At 39.1% G+C, this 18038-nt stretch overlaps 1 protein-coding gene across 1 annotated transcript in view; it reads right to left on the reverse strand.

Annotated features, from left to right (window-relative positions):
* The window catches only part of ANTXR1 (ANTXR cell adhesion molecule 1), a 244980-nt gene that overhangs the window by 147218 nt on the left and 79724 nt on the right, over positions 1 to 18038 (reverse strand). Inside the window, 2 exon segments of the mRNA XM_004277021.3 lie at positions 6530 to 6628; positions 17864 to 17924. Coding sequence (XP_004277069.1) covers positions 6530 to 6628; positions 17864 to 17924 — 160 coding nt within the window.

Below are 18038 nucleotides of genomic sequence, written 5' to 3' on the forward strand. Positions count from 1 at the left end.
CATTGATCCTATTGCATACAGTAGTACAGTTTTCCAAATACCACTTATCAAAGAGGCTGTCTTTTCTCATTGTATATTCTTGCTTGCTTTGTTGTAGATTAATTGACCATATAAGCATGGGTTTATTTCTAGGCTCTCTATTCTGGTCCATTGATCTATGTGTTTGTTTTCATGCCAGTACCATATTGTTTTGATTACAGTAACTTTGTAGTATAGCTTGAAATCAAGGAGTGTGACAACTCTAGCTTTGTTCTTCTTTCTCAAGATTGCTTTGGCTATTTGGGGTCTTTTGGGTTTCCATACAAATTTTAGAGTTATTTGTTCTAGTTCTGTGATAAATGCCACTGGCATTTTGATGGGGATTGCACTGAATCTGTAGATTGCCTTGGGTAGTATAGTCATTTTAACAATATTGATTCTTCCAATCCATAAGCACCAAATATCTTTCCATTTGTTTTGTCAGCTTGAATTTATTTCATCAATCTCTTACAGCTTTCAGAATAAAAATCTTTTTCCTCTTTGATCAGATTTATTCCTAGGTATTTTATTCTTTTTGATACAATTGTAAACGTGATTGTTTTCTTAATTTCTCTTTCTGATAGTTAATAATTAGTATTTAGAAATGCAACATATTTCTGTATATTACTTTTGTATTCTACCACCTTACTGAACTCATTTCAGTTCAAATGGTTTTTGGTAGTGTCTCTAGAATTTTCTATGTATGGAACCATATCATGTGCAAACAGTGACAGTTTTACTTCTTCCTTTCCAATTTGGATTCCTTTTATTTCTTTTTCTTTTCTGAGTGTTGTGGCTACGACTTCCAATTCCATGTTGAATAAAAGTGGCAAGAGTGGGATCCTTGTCTTGTTCCTGATCTTACAGGAAATGCTTTCAGCTTTTCATCATTGATTATGATGTTGCCTATGGGTTTGGCATACATGGCCTTTATTATGTTGAGGTATGTTCCTTCTATGCCCATTTTCTGGAGAGTTTTTACCATAAAAGTATGTTGGGTTTTGTCAAAAGCTTTTTCTGAATCTATTGAAATTATATGGTTTTTATTCTTCAGTTTGTTAATGTGGTGTATTATGTTGATTGATTTGTGGATACAGAACCATCCTTGTGTTCCTGGGATAAATCGTACTTGATCATGGTGTATGATCCTTTAACATATTGTTCAATTCAGTTTGCTAATATTTTGTTGAGGATTTTTGCATTTATGTTCATCAGTGATATTGACCTGTAATTATTTTTGTGGTATCTTTGTCTGGTTTTGTTATTAGAATGATGTTGGCTTTGTAGAATGAGTTCAGGAGAATTCCTCTTCATTTTTTTTGTTTTTGGAACAGTTTGAGAAGGATAGATGTTAACTCTTCTTCGAAGTTTGGTAGAATTTCCCTGTGAAATTGTCTGGTCCTAGACTTTCATTTGTTGAAAGTTTTTTAAAGTAACGATTGAATTTCATTACTGGTCATTATTAGCCTGTTCATATTTTCTATTTCTTCCTGATTCAGTCTTGGGAGATTGCACATTTCTAGGAATTTATCCATTTCTTCTAGGTTGTCCATTTTATTATCATATAATTGTTTGTATTGGGTGGGCCAAAAGGTTTGTTTGATTATTTCCGTAAGATGTCTCTAGTAGCACTTAGTTGTCTTTAACTTCATTCAAAACAGTTTTGTTAGATTGTATGTGACGGCAGTCATATCAGCGTGCATTTAAAAAAAGACTATCAAAATTGGTGAATTTTTGTGTAGCCATTTGAATATTGAAGATGGAAGAAAAAAAGCAACATTTTGGGCATATTATGCTTTATTATTTCAAGAAAGGTAAAAATGCAACTGAAACACAAAAAAAGATTTGTGCAGCATATGGAGAAGGTGCTGTGACTGATCGAACGTGTCAAAAGTGGTTTGCGAAGTCTCATGCTGGGGATTTCTCACTGGACGATGCTCCACAGTCGGGTAGACCAGTTGAAGTTGATAGTGATCAAATTGAAACAATAATTGAGAACAATCAATGTTATATTACGTGGGAGATAGCCGACATACTCAAAATACCCAGATCAAGTGTTGAAAATCATTTGCATCAGCTTGGTTATTTATGTTAATCACTTTGGTGTTTGTGTCCCACATAAGTTAAGTGGAGAAAAACCTTCTTTACCATATTTCCACATGCGATTCTCTATTGAAACGTAATTAAAACATTCCATTTTAAAAACAAATTGTGATGGGTGTTGAAAAGTGGATACTGTACAACAATGTGGAATGGAAGAGATCGTGGGGCAAGTGAAATAAACCACCACCAACCACACCAAAGGCTGGTCTTCATCCAAAAAAGGTGATGTTGTATATATGGTGGCATTGGAAAGGAGTCCTCTATTATGAGCTCCTTCCAGAAAACCAAATGATTAATTCCAACAAGTACTGCTCTCAATTAGACCAACTGAAAGTGGCACTCGACGAAAAGTGTCCAGAATTAGTCAAAAGAAAACGCACAATCTTCCATCAGGATAACACAGGACCGCATGTTTCTTTGATGACCAGGCAAAAACTGTTACAGGTTGGCTGGGAAGTTCTGATTCATCTGCTGTATTCACCAGACATTGCACCTTCAGATTTCCATTTATTTCAGTCTTTAAAAAATTCTCTTAATAGAAAAAATTTCAATTCCCTGGAAGACTGTAAAAGGCAACGGGACCAGTTCTTTGCTTAAAAAGATAAAAAGTTTTGGGAAGATGGAATTATGAAGTTACCTGAAAAATGGCAGAAGGTAGTGGAACAAAATGGTGAATAAAGTTGTTCAATAAAATTCTTGGTGAAAATGAAAAATGTGTCTTTTATTTTTTCTTAGAAAAACCGAAGACACTTTTTGGCCAACCCAGTGGTAATCTCTTATGATCCTTTGTATTTCTCTGGTGTCGGTTGTAACTTCTCTTTCATTTCTGATTTTATTTATTTGGATCCTCTCTCTTTTTTTCTTGATGAGTTTGGCTAAAGGTTTATCAATTTTGTCAATCTTCTCAAAGAAACAGCTCTTAGTTTCATTGATCTTTTCCACTGTTTTTTAATTCTCTGTTTTATTTACACTCTGATCTTTATTTATTTTTCCTTCTAGTAACTTTGGGTTTTGTTTGTTCTTATTTTTCTAGTCCCTTTAGGTGTAAGGTGTTGACTGTTTATTTGACTTGTTTTCTTGTTTTTAGACACTTTAAATGTGTTTATTTTACATCCTCTTTCAAATTGCTCTTTAGTCTTCTTGCTTGCTCTCCGTTTTCTTTCATCTCTTATCATATGATTTATCATTTGGTGCAGTGAGCCCATCTTCAGAGGGGGTTATGGCTTCAGGAGTGGTGTAGGTTGGACTGGATGTATACTGCCTCTGCCAGGGCCACAGGGATCTGGATGGCCACGGACATATTTTGGAGTTAGTTTCCTGACTTGGTGCTTCTGTATTATGCGGCCGGTAAAGCATCTTACCTTTATTCCCCTGCCTGCTTCCTTGAATCACTGAGCAGCTTTCCCTGTCCCCATTCAATGTCTGGTACAGCCCTCAGAGCCTGATTTCTACAGGGGGCTCTGCTTTTGCCTGCTTGTCTTGCTGGTGCCCTGTATCTACATCAGTAGCAAGATCACAGCCTGAACACCCCTCAGGCCCAGAGCGCCCAGAGCTTTGCTTCCTGCTTAGATTTTGTATTCCCTTTTTGTCTCCTGTGCCTGGGGGTTTCCTCCTCATTCCCTTGAGCAAGGCCACATGTCACAACTTTTAAAATCATATTTTATGCAGAATTTTGGATCTATTATATTGACCAGAAACAAGTCCAGAAATTGTTTTAGATTCCTAAGTGGTTGATTTGTTTACTTTCTTTTTAAGCAAAGGCAAGGAAAGCAGGAGAGACATAGGTATTAACCTATGCTTTTAATTTTCTGGTTATATTTATCATCTAAGAATATATTTAAACAACTTCAACATTTTGGTATTAATATGTTGGTGTTTTATTTGTGTCTTAGTGCAATAATGTTAAAGGGTGTTCATAGTTTTTTCAATTTGTTATTTATTTCTTTTTTGCGGTACGCGGGCCTCTCACTGTTGTGGCCTCTCCCGTTGCAGAGCACAGGCTCCGGACGCGCAGGCTCAGCGGCCATGGCTCACGGGCCCAGCCGCTCCGCGGCATGTGGGATCTTCCCAGACTGGGGCACAAACCTGCATCCCCTGCATCGGCAGGCAGACTCTCAACAACTGCGCCACCAGGGAAGACCTCAATTTGTTATTTTTTATTTAACTGTTTTTCTTTATATAATCTGCTACAAATAATACTTTATTTGTTGAAGACTCCAAGGCTTATATCGTAACAGCCATAGCTTCATTTTCCGGCCTTCAATTAGTCTTATTATGGTTGATAAGGGCACTTCTATTCTCTTTTTTTGCTATAAAATGTAATGCAGTATTTAGGAAAAAATCTTGAAAGAGGAAATATATACTATAAAAATTAAAACAGATAATTTAAAACTTGGATGTAGAAGTGGGAAAGGAGAATGGGAAAAGTAAAAGATTCTAAATTTATTTTATTTTATGGGGACAACTCAATGAGATACTTACATTCATATGGTTGGTAGAAAAATGTAGAATTGAATATGTTGCATTTTTAAATTTATTTATCTTTTCTGTCCTCCACAGTTTCTTGTTCATATTATTTACTGAATGTAAAAGAACAGATGAATTAATAAATGAATAATTTTTTTTTCAAATTCCAGTATTTTCCCCTTAGCTAGAATATTTTTAATAACTATTTATTTGAGTTCAGGAGTGTTACTTGCAGCATATAATGTGGTTGAGTCACTGCCTTTCTTTTCTCCAAACTGTCAGCACTTGTGCTGGAGGCACAATTAGGTTTGTGGTTTAAGCTAAATCCCTACCCCAAAGGCCTTTATTCCTTTTTGATTATGAATCAGGTGGAGAGCCCGTGCGGGTGTTTGCAAGTTTGTATTAGGAAAGGAAGAGAAGCTAGTTTCCCAAGAAATAAAATTGCATGGAGAAGCTGGAAAATATGCATTCAATATGTCCCTCTACGAATCCATCGTAAATTTGCATTTTTTTGTTATCTTCATATAGCATCTCTGCGTAACCTTTCAAGGAATGGCAACGCTACACCCCATGTCCATTCATGTTCAGAGAGGGGTTGGGTCCAAAGCCTTGCTTGTCTGGGAAGCCTTCTTTGGAAGGTGTTGGTGTCTTTTGAGTTTAACCCTCAGGAGTTTCTGATCTTAGATTTAAGATTCTGGTTAAGGAGAGAGGGAAGGCGGACTTGGATGACATCACAAATTAAAGGGGAAAAAAAGGAAGGACTCTAGAGGGTGCACGTCCAACTTTCACACTGTGACTTCTTGGGGATACTTCAAGATGTTTTCAAACAGCATGGACTTTTTGGATACGTGAGGGCATTTCCAAGTATCAAGAAAAAATAACTGACTGTTTCAAATCTTTGGAATTATTCCAAATTCAGGAATCCCAGATGTTTGTAAAGATGCCATTGCATACCTCTGTTTAAATATTGAAGTGGGTTTCAAGATGCTATAGAGGGGAAAAGGCATACCCTTCAAGTCTTCCGTTTTAAAAACAGTATAGTACCTATTCCGTAACGCTATCAGGAGGACCAAACTAGCGTGAATGGTTAGTCAATAAGCTTGAGTATCCCTTCCTTCCTCTTTGCTCTTTCTACCTCCCAGGGCAATTGTGGCAAAAAGATGTGTGGTATTTAAAATGTCACAGCACTACAGAAAATACAGTATGTTATTACTGTTTATCGCTGCAGATACTGAACCAATAATTATCTGTGTGATGAATGCCAGATGTAAATAATAACCAGGGCTCCTGGCATTTGTCTTTCCATCATCTGTCTCCCCATCTTTCCTGGACAGCAATCTGAATCACACACGTCTTTAAATTAAGAACTTGCCTGCTACAAATGTCTTGCGAAAGTGCCAATGTTATGACAAGTCATTTTTTTCCCCATGAAATGCACTTAGTTTTACTTCCATATGCCTGTATTTCAGGTCAGGTATTCACCCTGATGAGAACTTCTTGGCGACTCCAAAGCAAGAATCATCCAGATCGAACAAACTTCCAGAATCTACACATGCAAGTCGCACAGTTTGGCTTTTAGTTTACTCAGAATTAATACATTCAGACCATTTATTTTTCCCTCTTGTGCTTGAGAGTCCCGAATACCTTGTTAAGGAACATCAAGCTTCGTAAGCCCTAAGCAGCCAGGGCGTGCACTGACGGCTGAGAGTTTTGAACTTGGTACAAATGCTGGTTGACTGGAAAACAAGTGCCTGCCGCCCCTCCTGATGGGAGCAAGGGCGCCGCAGTGGCTAGCTATGCCCTCGCTGGTGGCCTTTCTAGCAGGGAAGACCCTTCTCTGTAGTTTCCTGTGTGTGGCCTCACTAGAAGATGGAGCTGGGGAGCCCTTCCCCGAAGCAGGCGAAGCAGGTGGTAGAAACCCCCAAACTCCACGAGAACTTACTGAGCGTCACTGACTCGTTGATCTTGAAGCTGCAGAGGACCCTGTCCACGTTGCGGGCGTGTCGGAAGCCGTTACCTCTGACAACTACTTGAAATGATTCTGAAACAAAGAATAATGACACGACACCTTCATGGACTGCACACCGTTAACCTTAAGTTTCCCATCTGCCCTGGTTTAGGGAGTCTGTTAACTATTTCACCAGGCTTAAAATATTAAAAAAATCAGCTCAGGCTGGGAAACAGAAGCATACGTGTGGGAGCCTTTTGCCACCTATTCACTACCTTCTCACTAGTTGTTCACCAGGATGGCACAGAACTTCTTACTTTGAATTTCCACCTTGCCTTTGCCTTTACTCTTCCTCCTAGCTGGAACGCCTCCCCCACCCCCCACCTGTGTCCTGCAAACCTTACCCATCTCTCAAGTCCTGGCAGTTTTAAAACCTGTGATCTCTGCCACCAGAAGGCCACGGGGGAGGGACTCTCCACTTCGTCAATCCTCTTGTGTCTCTTTTACATATTGGATGCCGAGGAAAGGATTTATTTAGGACTACAGGTGCCTAGCGTTTTTGAAAACCACTACCTGTGGGCATTCACAGTCTGTCCCGAATAGTGTAGCATGTGATTATGTACTGTCTGGTGTTGTTCTTTTGTCTTTTCTTCCACAACTAGAAAACCTTCCTTTACGTTTAGAAATTGTTTGATGAAGCTTCAGCTCTCCTGTCTCTGCAGGGCACACAGTAGGAGTACCTAGTCTTACGCAGGAATAATTGTACTCAGCAGGGGATCGAAATCTTGCTTAGGGGTCAGCAAGCATTGCCCGTTTGAACCGACATTGGCCCTTAGTGCACTTAGAACTCTCTTCTCTCAAAGTAGAGGAGATAATATATCTCTGCGGGTCTCTAGCCCTGCATGTGAATTTCATGTTGGCATAATTCATGTTGAGTTAACACGTTAATAAAATATTGATAAAGCAAAAATAATGATCCTCTATACTAGTCTTACTAAGAGAAAAAAACCAGCTAATTAATCCATTAAATGTTTAGGAATATTTGCTTAAGTTTGATGGTAACTAATAGCCAATACTCCATTTTCTTTGATTTTTGTCATCTTTTTGTGTGTAAAAATTGGGGCTTGGGGTAATGCTGTGTGGCATATAAAAAAGAAAAAGACTAAAAGTTAGAGGTTAAAACGCAGTATTGGTGAAAGTGGATCTGGAAGTGTAAATTGTTATCCAGATGGAGATTTTCACTGGAGGATGAATGGAATTAAAAGACTAGCATATGGAACTCTTCCAAACTTTAATAAACGTCATGAATCTACGTCACCTTCATTCTGGGGAAACTAATTTAGACATCATGTTTGCCAAGAGAATAATAACCGATATCAATTGCTCCCTCTTCGTGTGCCAGGCCCTGTGCGAAGCGTTGTATATGTCTGATGTCACTTAAACCTCACCACAGGGAGGTACAAATGAGAAAACCAAGCGTGGTGAGGTTAAGTAACTTGTCCAAGATCACATGGCTGGTAGCTGTCAGAATCAGAACCGGAATCCAGGTCTGGCAAGTATCAAATGCCTTAGGACTCAGTTATCATGTTCTTTACTGTTATGCTAAAATGTCTTGTGACATATGACTCATTTAGAGATTGACATTGTGATCTTTTAAAAAGCTTATTTTATTTTTACTTTAGACAGGCTTGTCCATTTTGCAGAAAAATGGAGCTGGCCCAGCTGGGAAGCAGGAAACCAAAACCGAAGTAAAAGAAGCCGGAGGCACTAAGTGTGCCACAAGGAAAAACAAGTTAGAACAGAGTGCGGTTTAGAGGCATCAACGACCTTCCCTGTAAGGAAATGGAGATTTCTGACGTTGTAAATGACTTGCCCAAGGTCATGCAATCTGTAACTGGTAAGCAGCAAAACTGGGACTTGTACCCACCAGCATTCACTGCCGTAGTTTGGAACTATATTAAGGTTCAGAACTTAACGATGGTTTTTCAGGACCATAGTCCTATGAGTATTAAGGATTTAGATATGCATGTCGATGCATATATACGGTTGCTAAGTTGAGAAGGATGGACTAGATGGTTTTCTTTACATGTCTGCCTGGCATGTGACTGATGACACAATTGGTTCAACAAGCATTCTATTCGGTGTCAAGCATTGTGGAAGAATCTTATCGCATCTTGTTTACTCAATTTAGCCTATAGATACCCATTTCTGGTTTTAGTCTGAACGCCAGACATCCAGAAGTCTGCCATTGGATGCTTTTGCTGCTTGCAAATGTTTTCTGCCTCGCTGCTCTGCCTACTTCTCTTGTCTCCTCAAAGATCAGTGGAAGGAGAGGAGATTCTGGAAACGCAGGCCATGTACCAGCTCTCTTCTCTAACACCGTGTCCTAGCATAACCCGTTCTGCTGCTGAGTCCTCAGTGAAAGAGGATGTCGGCATGGCTGCTTGGCCAGCCCTCAGGGTGTTAGGGAGGAAGACAGCAGAAACCCACGGACAGCCATGGTGGAGACGGAGCAATCCAACCCCCGAGGCGCGGGGAGCAGATGAAGGAAAGGATGCCCTGGGAGGCACACCAGAGCAGAGGCGAGCTCCCACCAGTTTCTATGTGAGGATGCACATTTGGCCTCCAGAAGCGCCTGAGTATCTGCCCCGGCAGCCCGACTGGAATGTCAGCCCTTCACACGTAGAAGGTATGTAACAAAACCCTGTCAAGTGAATCTGTCAGCAAGAGAGAGCCGGGACACACCAGAACCAGGACATACTGATTTAATTCAGTTTGTCCACAAAGCCCTGAACCTGTCTCTCACCATACGTACATCTAAGTGTTTTTAGGCAGCGTGCACGTTGGTTTACAGCTCCTACAAGGAGTGCCTAGGGACTGGAGGGCATTAGGGAGGAATTTCTACTTGGAAATGATCTTTTACCTAATCTTTTAAGATACATATTCTTTAAGTTGTCTTTAAGGTATATGTTTATTATGATTCTTTTGTCACTTTACTCTCAATTATAATTTAAGCTTCCTGATGGGAGAGGCCATCATATCTATTTCTTTAGAATCTTTGGCCGTGCCTCACCCAGGGCTGAGTCAGTCTCAGTGTAAGCTCGTTTAACGAACAAATAAATGACATCTTGGTATAGAAAGGGAGAAAGGGGAGGAGAAGGTGGTCATTTATTCAGGTACCAGTCAGATCTAATCCTGTTTGTTTTCTGAGGCTTAATCAGGTCATTGAATGAAAAGATGCTCAGCGTCCTTGGTTATTAGGAAAATGCAAATCAAAACCACTCCACACTCACTAGAATGACTATAATAAAATAGGTGGACAATAATAAGTGTTGGTGAAGAAATGAGAAGCCTCATACATTGCTGGTGGGAATGTAAATTGGTGCAGCTGTTTTGTAAAGTAGTTGGCAGTTCCTCAGAAAGTTAAACATAGAATTACCATATGACCCAGAAATCTCATCCTATACTCAAGAGAATTGAAAACATATGTCTACACAAAAACTTGTACATATATTACACAATAGCATCATTCACAATAGCCAAAAAAGTGGAAACAACCGAAGTATCCACCAAATGATGAATATGGTATTCACACAATGGAATATTATTTACCCATAAAAAGTAACAAGTTCTGACACGTGCTATGACATGGATGAATCTTGAAAACATTATGCCAAATGAAAGAAACCAGACATGAAAGTCCATCTATTGTATGATTTTATTCCATTTCATTTCCATGTGAATAGTGCAGATTAGCAAATCCAGAGAGACAGAAAATTGACTGGCCAGGGCTGGGGAGAGGAAGGAATGGGGAGTGACTGCTTAATGGGTACGGGGTTTCTTTTCAGGATAATGAACATATTCTGGAATTACACAGTGGCTATGGTTGTACAACTTTGTGAGTATATTAGACATTACTGAATTGTACTATTTGAAAGGGTGAATTTTAGGATATGTGAATTATAGCTCAATTTTAAAAAAGAAAAAACTTAAGGTCAATGAACAGTTTGATAAACTTATTCTGTTCCCTTTCTTTGCTTTTTTTTTTTTTTGGAAATGTGAACACATAGTTTTGCGATGACCTCAATAAAGATCACCTATCAACCACTGTATCTGAAAATGAGACATCTGTATATTCACCATTTGCTCTGGTCACCTAAGACTTTTGTGTAAAATTAGTGATATTTCCATCTTGAGAGTTAGCTTCAATTTGCTCTCCTATTAAATGCTATTGTAACATGTAACATCTAAAATATAATATAGAGCTGGATGTGTATTAAGTGCTTTCTGATGCCTAAATTACTCTAAGGTTTTTATTTTATAGCTATTTACTTATAAGAATTTTAGTGAGGTATAACTGACATACAGTAAGTTGTATGTAAAGTGTATAATTTGATAAGTTTTGACATAGGTATACAATCATGGGGTGATACCACAATAAAGATGGTGAACGCATCCACCACCCTCAGAAGTTTCCACGTGCCCCTTTGTAATCTCTTCCTCCTGCCCTGCCCCACACCATGCGACCACTGATCTGCTCTCTATTGTTGTAGATTAGTTTGCACTCTCTAGAATTTTATGCAAATGGAATCATATAGTAAGTATTTTTTTTTTTGGTCTGGCTTTTTTTTACTGAGCATAATTATTTTAAGATTCATCCATAATTATTTTGAGGTTTATACATAGTCTATTTCTTTTTATTGCTGACTATTATTCATTGCATGAAAACCACAGTTTTATCCATTCATGTGTTGATGAACATTGGAGTTGTTCACAGTTTCTGGCTCTTAAAAATAGAGCAGTTATAAACATTTATGTACAAGTCTGTGCCAGGACATAGATTTTATTTTTTTCCCCTTGGGTAAACACCTAGGAGTAGAACAGCTAGGTCATGTGGTTAGTGTGTATTTAATGTTTTGAGAGACTGTCAGAACTGTTTTCCAAAGTGATTGTACCATTCTACATTTCCACCAACAGTGTATGAGAGCCCCTCCTTCAAATAGAAATATCTTTTAATGAAAATGAAGACCAAGGAGAGGATTAAACAATTGATTCAGAAGAGGTGCCTATGGGCCAACATGAGCTCTTTGAAAAACAGTGAAAAGTGAAAGAAATGAAACCACTTTTTGATGTTGCTTAAATGTGTCTGGTTTAAGCATCTAATTTCCAAATGGTAAACATGCCACCTACAAGTACCTTCCTTTGTGCTCACTTACCCAATTTTATTACGAACAATGGGAAACAACAGAGTAGGAATAATACAATTGCTTCTGAAATGACAATGTAAGGCGCTAATGATAATCTCCTTCCATTTCTGGAGGAAAAGAACTTTAAATGTAGAGCAGTTGGCAGGTTGTACACTTAATTCCAATTAGTTCCTTCCTGGAGTATTTGCTTACATAAAACACTGTGAGCTATTCAAGTCTGAGGCCAACATTGTGGAACCAGAGGAAAATTGTGCTTAGACAAGACGATGAATTTCCTAAAGAGGCGCTGAACTAGGCAGGGCCAATCTAACAATGGATCAATTTTCCTAATTACACAGAGGCTAATCTACAAAAACATTTAATTAGGAACTTTAAAAAAGAGTCTGTATTAGAAGGGAAGCAGAATTATTTAAATGCAGGTAATGTCAAAGGTGCTATAAAGCCTCTCCACAGAGCAGGTGACTTCCTACATGTTTTAGAACAGGAACTGTAAATACAGTGGCATAAGCACCATGTTAAACGGCAACCACATGCTTGACCTGGGTATTGGGATAATGGGGAGTGGTGGAGAGTATGGCGAACTGGAAAGAGTACATGCTTCTTTTAAAGGGAAGTTATTCAGTCTCTAATAATCATTATCTTGCAATAAGTACAGGCCCAATGTTACTAGATCTGATTTTTCAATACAAGACAAAAATCTGAATTTTTAGGTGCAATCAGACTTTTAAATGTTAGCAATAATTTTTTTTTTTTAATTGCAGTGTGAGTCAAAAAGAACATATGTGCAGACCAGACAGGGCTTGTTGGCTGCCAGCTTATAACCTCTGGCAGTGGAGGAGTTTTGGGATGGCTCTCTCTCCAAATAGTTTCACTCATGACATTGATTGAAATTCTTTCTGATAGGGCAGAGGCTTACCTCCTCTTCGCATTAAGATTTCCTGTTAAAATGCAAAATAGTTCCAAGTATACTTTTTTCTTTAGCCATTAAACAAATAATCAGCCATTAATATCTTAGCTGAAGTTGAATTAAGTCTTTAGAAACTTAAAGTTATAAAGGAGACCCAAAAAGGGTTTCTCTGTATAGCACGTGGTTACAGATGGCCATTCTGCTGTTGCTCACGTAATTCTGGGGGTGGAAAGTTGAGAGCATCTACTCCATTGTTGGAAAGCTTTAGTTGTAAAAGTCGTGTGTGTTGAGCTAAAACCCGCCTCCTTGAATTCTTCCCCAATCTCTCCATGGTGGTCTCCTGAAGCTATTTGTAGTAAGCCTAATTATTCCTTTCTGCATGGGAATTCTCCAAATATCCTTGTGAGTGTCTCAATTCTTTGTCTAAATCTCTGTGGTCACTCTGGTCCTTCCTCATCCCACAAGCATCTCATTAGCACCTCTTTGAGCAGATCTCTGCTATAGTGCTTCACGTGTGGTTTCGTAATTTGTCCGAACACATGACTATCTCCTAGAGCAGACTGTGAGTTTCATGGGGGGCTGGGACCAAGCACGCATGTTGGTACTCAAATCTTTTCATATTGCTTGGTACAGAGTAGACATTAAGAAGTGATGGAAAGAAAGAAGGAAGGGAGGGAAGAAGGAAGGAAGGAAGGAAGAAAGGGAGGAAGGAAGGAAGCAAGGGAGGAAAGAATCAGTGACTAGAGTCTTGGAAGCTTGACTATCCTGTGTTCTCCTGTAAATGGACCTTGAGAGCTTGTTCGGAGGTTGTAGCAGGGGAGCACAGCTACTTGTACATCCTTGACTGAAGAATGGACCCTACTGAGGAAGGTCATCCTCTTCCACTGAGCATGAAGCTTCAGGAGGGATACACATGGGAGGGAGGAAGGGGACACCTGCCTAGCCAGCCAGATCAGCTGAATCAACCCTGGCTATCAATGGGGTGACAGATGTTGCAGCTGGGCTGCCCTCACATCCTGAATGAATTATTAATATGGTTTCCAGTTCCATCACCACTACTACCAGGAACATGCCTTTGTCAATGCCATTTTTAAAATATGGGACTTGGAACCATGGTCTGAACTTGGAATAGTGGAGCATGGTATTAGCTCTCTTGCCCTGGACACTGGATGGCGATTGATGCGCTCTAAGATTGCATCAGCTTTTTTTGTCAGAGGCATTCTTGTTGGCTCTCAAGATATCTATGCTTCTCCTCGCTTTTCCTTTTTCTTTGCATGAACCGTTACTAAGTCAGGTTTCTCTAAACCTGCCTGTACGTGAAACTGACGATTTGCAAGTTCAGCATCTTATATTTGTCCCATTAAATTTCACCCTATTATTTGCAGCCCAACACAGAAAGATCTGTGTTGGATCTCAGTTTTACTGTCCACCCAGTGCATTATCTCACGGCCTGTCTCAGAGCTCTGTTTGCTGTCAGAACCATGGCTGTTGCTGAGTTGTTGGTGAGAGCCAGCTGAGATCCCTGTCTTGGGAGAATGCAGTCATCAGCATAGCGTGTCTTAAGTGGACAGGCCAGGGTGGGGCTCCACAGCAGGGGCTGCTCTGGGGGCCAGGGAAGGGAAGTAATCAGAGAGTGAGGGGAGGAAGCAGAGAGGAAAGGTTTTTGATGAAAGCAAGTTCTGTCTTCTTCACAGATCTGTCTAGGGCTTAGTCTCAACATTTTTTTTTTACAAATATGAACAATGAACTTTACAAATATGAACAATATTTCCTTGTTCACGTTCTCCTCCAGTACGTATTGAGTTAATGCATCATTTTGCAGATACTCTGAACTCTACCAAGGCTTCCCCAATTTTCTTTCAGTAGAGAAACATACAGGCATGTTTTTCTCATCTAGGTGTGATATTATCAACATCACGATTCTCATATTGACCTTCAATCCTTATTAAAATGATACTGATGATAATAATGTCACCTTGCTTTGTTGTAACAGTTTAGGCTTTTTAAAGCACTTTCACATAAATCCCTGGCCCTGGCTCCTCGCAGTGGCCTAATGAAAATCACACAGGGGGTATGCTTAGGTCTACTTGACAGGAGTTCACAGCCCTGGACAATGAAATGGCCTCCGATGCTTCATGAAAGCCATGCTTACTCCAGGGAATGATCAGCGACAGACCTTTAAGGGAATCCTTGGAAGAACTTTTGGTGTAAGGATATCTTGTGAAAGTTTTATTTTCTTCTTAGTAAACTTATTCTCTAATCTACATGTTTTAATCCTAATGATTCTAATTCAAGAGAGGTGGGAGCTTGCTTTTTCAAAACCTAGGCTAGGTCCCATCACTGTGTCTTGTATTACTTTTTTTATAAGAAATAAAGGAAATGGAAGGGATGGATTGGGAGTTTGGGGTTAGCGGATGCAAACTAGTATATGTAGAATGGATATAGAACAAGGTCCTACTGTATAGCACAGGGAACTATATTCAATATTGTGTGATAAACCATAATGGAAAAGAAGATAAAAAAGAATGCATATATGTAGTTATAACTGAATCAATTTTCTGTACAGCAGAAATTAACACAACACTGTAAATCAACTACATGTCAATTAGAAAAAAGAAATAAAATAAATAGAATTGGAGAGTTTACTCCGATACAGGAAACTACTGTTTGTCCATAAAATATGGGATATTGCACATAAGCCAGAGATTTTAAAAATATTTAAAGAAAGATTCCTTGGATTGGATTTACCAGAGATTTGTCTATTTTATTGGTTCTACCAAAGAAACAGCTCCTGGGATAATTAAGCAGTGGAATTGTTTTAATTTGTTTAAGTTTATTAATGCTTTTAAATATTTTTTCTTATATTTTCCTTAGCTTTAAAAATATCTTTTATTTAATTATTTTTCTTTTCCATTACATAAGAAACATACTGAAAACTATGAATTTGCTAGGATCAGATCTTGTGGACCCTGGTATTTCTGTGCCGTATTCATTACGTTTATATATGTGGTCTTTTTATTGTCTTGAACACCTCAGTGGTAAGTAAAGGAGATTTTGGTTTACTAATCTTTGATTCAAGAATTATTTAAGAAGATACTCAATCCGAGTGATTGAAATTTGGTGGGCTTTTGGGGCCTTGTTCTGTCTTTGGCTATTTCTAATTCTGCTTCATTTAAAATAGTTCAAAGTTCTGATAACTTCTTGAGATTAGGTGAAAGTAGTTAATAAGGGTCGAATGAGCAAAAATCGGTACATTGTTTGTTTAAGGAATGTATGACTCAAGACATTCGGTCAACATTTATTGACCACCTATTAAGCACCACGGACTCTGTTAGGCAATGGGAAGTGGAGAGAAATAAGATTCCTTCTCTGTCCCCAAGAACCCTACAGGAGGGGAACTGATTATGCTAGTGAATTAACAGAAGCTGTATTCATTGTCTTTAGATGTTCTGATTCAGTACAAGGTTGCAAAACATCCAGTAGGATTGCTAAACTGCAAGTCTGGGGTTTTTCTTCATGAATGAGATAACTGCACAATTAAGGAACTCCCCTGTTTTCTAATTGTTTTAAAGTAAAGGAGTTATAAAAATTGTGGAGACAGATTTACCTTGAAGCTAATGAACCCTAGTTAAGCCTCCTGGCACTGGGCTCATGTGGTCATATGCTTTTGTAAATTTGCAAAGGTAAGATTTTTCAATTCCTTTTCTTAAGAATGTTCTCCTGGACCTGTCTTTGTGGCAACCACATTTGTTCCTGCCATCTGTGTTACCAGGTAGCAGTGTATTTAAAGGTCAATGGATAATCTTTGTTGATTGCTTTTCTTCAGGAAATTTACACGTCTGAATAGTCAGTCTCCAAGTACTGCTAACAACTTTAAACGTTTACATATATACTTAGTGTTTTGTTGTTGGCACATACTAGTCACTACATCTAACTCCTTGAAAAGTGTTTCAACTATTCTAAAATAGAGCCAAGAAACTGGAATGGAATCCTCAAGGAATTACCTCATTTATACCAATAAAATATGCCATAAAGAATAAAACTGTACAGTGTTTGAAAAAGCTTGAAAGTTCTTCCTCACTCCTTATGGGGTTGCATGATATATTTTCTATGACAAATTAATAATTGGCATTTGGGGGCTTCCCTGGTGGCGCAGTGGTTGGGGGTCTGCCTGCCGATGCAGGGGATGCGGGTTCGTGCCCTGGTCCGGGGGGATCCCACATGCCGCGGAGCGGCTGGGCCCGTGAGCCATGGCCGCTGAGCCTGCGTGTCCGGAGCCTGTGCTCCGCGACGGGAGAGGCCACGGCGGTGGGAGGCCCGCGTACGGCAAAAAAAAAATAATAATAATTGGCACTTGGTATTTTAGGAGACTAGAAAGGTGATGTTAACAGTGAACTCTCAACGGTGAAATACTACAGGTCCTGGAGCACAGGAACTCATGGAGAGAAAGTTTATCCTTTTTGTATCACCAGCACTTACCACAGTGCCTGGCATTCAGTAGGTGCCTGACAGTACTTTTTAAATAAGAGTGATGGGAAACCTGTCAGGAATTATACAAAGAGAGCCAGAATGGTTGAAATTTTAGGCAGTCCATTATAATACAAGACAACAGTATGAACGTGATTTTGATCAGTTAGAGAAAATACTGTGACTCAGAGAAGGCTGACTCTTTGTATAAGTGGAGGCTTGCTGTATTAATGATAAAATTATAATGGCCTTTTACTGGGATAATTGGCGTAGTCTATCAACATTTTGTGAGGAATTGTAGATTAAGCAATTAATTATGATCAACATATTAATTACGGAGAGAGGTTCAGCACTGATTAAATAATTAAAAATACCAACATTTCAGAGGTGGCCTATGATCACTGTGATGGCTGCCATGAGGATGTAGGGTTAGACTCCACTTGTATCCAGAGAAGGGTATTGATGGTGATGTGTGGGAATCCAGTATTTCTGTAATACTCCCAAATTAGTTCCCATGAAAGGAGAGAATTTAGATAGGCTTTTCCAAACTTTCAAACAACTGGCATGTTGATTCCTTATTCCCTTTTTTCCCTAGAAGCAAATTTATTCAGCAGTTTCTACTCCTCTTTTTCCCCCTCCCCTTTCCTGCCCCACCTCCCTTCTTCTCTACTGATGAAGTAAACATGTGACTTGAATTCAAAATCTCATTATTTGTGTGACAGCGATTAGCATTTAATTTCAATTTACCTCCTGCACATATAGTGGATGGTTCAGCTGCTAGAATTTCGATGCAGGACTTCTTCAAAATCTAGGAGGAGAGGAAATCAAAAAAGTCAAAGCACAGCTTATTTTGTTAAAACAGAAAAGTGGGGTTTGCTTTTAGCTACCAAGATAGGAAGGCTCAGGGACATTATGTTGTAGC

Source organism: Orcinus orca, chromosome 13 (genome assembly GCF_937001465.1).
Source record: "Orcinus orca chromosome 13, mOrcOrc1.1, whole genome shotgun sequence".
NCBI lineage: Eukaryota > Metazoa > Chordata > Mammalia > Artiodactyla > Delphinidae > Orcinus > Orcinus orca.